The following is a 4657-nucleotide window of genomic DNA, read 5'->3' as shown; positions in this document are numbered from 1 at the left end:
GTAATTATAAGTGTGAATCAAACTTAATAGTTACATATATCGGATACAGTAAATGAACAAACAGGGCTCTGCTGCATATGGAATTATTGTGAAAATAATTAATGGTTGTCGCCCAAAAATATAAGGCTTATCCCATGTAATGAATTCTTACACATATAACATTTTATATTTTTGGAATTTCGGTAATAAGGATAAATGCTGATATTTATTATTAAGAACAGTTATTTTTCATTAAGAACAGTTATTCTTCACTGCAATACTTATTTGTAACGTTAAGCTATTGTTATCATTATCCTCTGTGAGTCTGTATTTTCCTACAATAAACCTTATAAACAATAAGGTGACGTCTTTCGCAAAAAGAGGACTTCTCCCGGGAGGCAGCAATGTGCTGCAAGGCATCTAGTCTAACCACAGAAGAAAGAAGCGACGTCATTTAAGGACCCCGACCGCATTCTGCAGGCCGACCAAATTCTCCACCTACACTGGGCAGATTGGATGCTGCTTTCCGGATTTGTGGCATTTTTGGGAAAATGGGTCCCTACTACAAACTTTGGAAGCAAATTTGATAGCCAATCGGAATGGAAGCTGAAAAATCACATGACTTCAGAATGTGTATCAATTTGTTTTATTTATTTGTTATTGTATGAACTACATACAGTACATGCATTAAAAGCCTAAATGTGAAGGCAAAAAGACATTCTGTCCCAGCAAGTTTAACCTAGCGGAGATAATGAAAAGACAAAACCCTGTTATGCATCAAATGATTAAATTAACATAACTTTTTCACGATTGTTAACACACAAAATTCTAAAATTAGCTATACCTATAGCTTGACCCCATTTGGCACAACTTCACACTTCACACTCCCTTTTCTGCATTAGAAGATTTTCCTTCTTTACAATTTAAAATGTAAGCATTTAGCAGACGCTTTTAATAATGTTGGGTTGGAAAATCTCACGTAAAATCTCAAAGCATCAACATACAACACACTCAGACATCAATTACACATCACCTTGTTGTCTAAACACAACACACAATGTTCAGTTGTTCCACAAACTTCTCACGTAAAATCTCAAAGTATCAACCTACAACACACAACTATTCAAAACTGAACATTGAGACAGGAACCGGAGGCAGAGATGGGCACAAAATACAAAAAATATATATATATTTGAAATACAAAGATACAAATAACAGGATATTGTCACCAGGATAATATCTTGGTACTAAATACCTTTTTGTATTTAGTGCCCATCTCTGACCGGAGGCATGATGTTTAAATCTACTGGAATCAAATAAAACTTTTTGGATGCGTATTTGTGTGCTGTTTTATCTTTGACTATAAACAAAGAAGGCCTACACAAGTGATTTTACAAAAGGAGAAATAGCTTATAATCCAGAGTCATTATCATTATGGTGTGTTCCATTTAGACGATTGTGTTTTCAATGTTGCACTTCAGTGTGCAGCAAATGCTTAGTTGTGTGTAATGAATGGTGTGTGTCATTTGGAAATATGGCTGTGTACAAATGAAAACACAAGTTATATTTTGTGAACACGGTTAAGTGATCTAATGGCAAAGAGTCATCTTGGGCAGCTCCACTAATCATCATCAACGTAGATTTAACACTAAACAAGGCGCTAACTCGTTCTCCTGCTATACCATCAACATGTGGAACGCCCTTCCACAAGCCTTAAAGGAGAGCAAATCCCTAGCCTCCTTCAAAATTGGTATGAAAAGTCACGTTCAGACAGCTACTACCCGTGACTTGTAAATAGACTAAGCCCCCCCCCCCCCCCCCCCCCCCCCCCTTTATTTTTTATTTTTTTCTGCCTTTGTATTTGATGTTATGCTTTTGAAACCGATATTATCCTAGATAAAGTATGTTCTATCCGTCTGTCTTTCAATGTTATATGAGATACTTAAAGTGTGGTTCCTGTGGAAATAAGCCTCGGCTTTCTAGGATCTCCTTTTAGTTGACCTTGTACCAGTGATTTGTACTGTCATGAAACTGTACTTTTTTCTATTGTAAACTTCTAATAAATTCTTCAATCAATCAACCAATCAATGGGAAGGGAGTGTGATGTTTAGCATTTTGTGTGTGAGGTTTTCAAATTTGTGTGTGCGGTTTTGAGAAAGCCGTTATTGTATTGAGAAACGTGTGTTAACAATCATGAACAACTGTAATGTATGATGTTACAGATTAAATGATTAAAGTAACACAATATTGACAGAGTGTCAACATTGTTTTAGTTGCATTGGATTCCTTTGATGAGGAAGAAGGTTCCCATGGCAACCCCCAGCAGACCCAGGGTCAGCCCCACCCCACAGAACACATCTGGACCCACACTGGGCTGGTCCTGTTCCACATCTGGAGAGAAACACACACACACACACACGCGCGCACACACACACACACACACACACACACACACACACACACACACACACACACACACACACACACACACACACACACACACACACACACACACACACACACACACACTTTTATGTTTTATTTGAATCCACAAATGACAATTAATTTTAAAAAGACACATTTAACAGACCTGGTGGTCAGTTTATGTAAATGGCCCAGGCTTCCGCAATCCGCATATGAGTATTGAGAAACTACATCTGTACCCAAAGTCTGTTATGATTAGTAATGGTTGGTACTTGGTAGAATGCTGATCTAGGAAAGCCTGGTCCATGTACAGATGGAAAACACATCCCACCTCCAGAATCAGAACCTCTCTGTGATTGGTGTCAACAAAACAACATCTGGTGTATTTAGGATATGCCAGTAAAGACATCACAAGCACAACCAAACCAATCCAGTAACACTCTGGAATGTTTATGCATTGCTGCACTGGATGGCATCGGACACTATGTTGACATTGTGGTCGCAGCGAACTATGTATACGTTTGTATATGCACTGCATCCGTTTGTTATGTGTGTGTACTGGAATCTAGATATTGTTCAGAATAATTTAAAACAGAGTGGACTATGGATGTCTTGATACCAGATTGAGAGATTGGAGGCGTACTTGGTTGGTAATACTTGTGTTTTGCAAAGTCCCGGAAAAGATGCGCAGTGATTGGCCAGTACAGTCACTTTGATTGCCAGTTGTGTCGAATGCTCACCCCAAAACACGATTTATGAGACTGTGGCTCATTGTGTGGTCGTGTGGGACAACCAAAGCATGGATGGAGGGGTATGTCTGCGTAATAGATGGCCATGGACACACATTTGGGTTCAAATAAGTTTGTTAAATAAGATGTTATTTAGTGTTGAGTTTGATGGGTTATTGATGGGTTAAATTATATTTTAATATCCATTATATTTAAAACACCAACTTCAGTGTTAAAAGTGTCAAGATTTTTGAACAAATAACTAATGCACGTGATGAGATCCTCCACTGCAGGATGTTGACCAGAGAAATGATATCTCAATAATGTCATAATGCCCAGGACACTGGATAACACAGTGGCATTGTCCTTCTGGCTACTGGGCCCAACGACACGAAACATCTGTCCACTGTTATTATGTTATAATTGTCCAATCAGAATGTGACTAATGTATTCTGTAACTCCATATATCTGTGAAATTATGTTTTGTATGGGCAGAAGGCACTACGGGTGAATGGCTGTACTGTACGTTGAACTCTGAACCATTCTTTCAATACAACTAAGAGAAAAACTGACTTGCACTGGTGTGTGTTCTCCTTTATTGCATGGGAGTGATATTCAATCATTTTGGGGAAACTGTCTGATTCACATGGGATATAAAAATATTTCCATCAGAATTTTCCTTTAACACTAACCCTAAACAGTTAGGGCTCTATTATGATCCAGGTCTTATGCCTTATGCCTTAACTTCTTTGCCTTTTTTTTTTTTTACTATATAGCATTATTTTGTTTAATGTTTCAAATAGCTGATCTGCAAGCTCACAACGTGCATTTAAAGTATTTCAAAATGTTTTTCAAAATAGTAAAAAAAAAAAGGCAAAGAAGATAAGGCACAAGGCATAAGACCTGGATCATAATAGAGCCCTAAGGCCGGCTTTACACTGCAGTCAAATCCAGCCCAAATCCGATTTGATGTCAAATCTGATCTTTTGGCCAGAGTTTTCACACAGCATTTGCAAGTGACACAGGTCTGATCTGTGCGTTCAGACAGCGTTAGCCCAAAGCTGCCCTGCAGCGACATGTATGCTTTGGTTACCGTGGTAACGACGTAGGCGTCATGACGTTACGTCACTATGTCGACGCTGGTTGATTACGTTCTGATTACGCTCAGGAAATGCGACATAATAGACCATAGTAAACACACGTTAATATTGTTTTTCTCTCTTCTTTTCTTTACTCTTGTGTTTCGCTCTTCTCTCTCGTTTTCACTGTTTAGCTCACGTGTTTTCTCTCTTCTCTTTTGTTTTTCTCATGTGCTCAGTGCGCTGTAATCAAATAGTAAATACTCGCGCTCTGTAATGATGTAATTTACAGCCGCGCTCAGGTCGCGCTGCTCGCGCAGCAAGTGACGCTTGGCCAGTTTGATGTGACTTGAATGTGACCTGCATATAACTCTATGGGGTGGATGTGGTTGCTGCTTTCAGACTGAGTCAGATGTCCTCAGATCCGACCTGAATGTGACGTTTGGA

General features: G+C 38.8%; 1 protein-coding gene across 1 annotated transcript in view; it reads right to left on the bottom strand.

Moving 5' to 3' along the window:
- Nucleotides 1-2248: 2248 nt before the first annotated feature.
- LOC308280737 (H-2 class II histocompatibility antigen, A-U alpha chain-like) overlaps nt 2249-4657 on the bottom strand; it is a gene marked incomplete at both ends in the record, with an annotated part of 3961 nt that continues 1552 nt past the window's right edge. Inside the window, one exon of the mRNA XM_080755052.1 lies at nt 2249-2370. Within this exon, the coding sequence (XP_080611178.1) occupies nt 2249-2370 (122 nt within the window). The remainder of the gene's footprint in view (nt 2371-4657) is intronic.

The sequence above is a fragment of the Nannobrachium achirus genome, assembly GCF_963921795.1.
Source record: "Nannobrachium achirus genome assembly, contig: SCAFFOLD_443, whole genome shotgun sequence".
Lineage (NCBI taxonomy): Eukaryota > Metazoa > Chordata > Actinopteri > Myctophiformes > Myctophidae > Nannobrachium > Nannobrachium achirus.
This window is presented reverse-complemented; position numbering and strand designations above follow the sequence as displayed.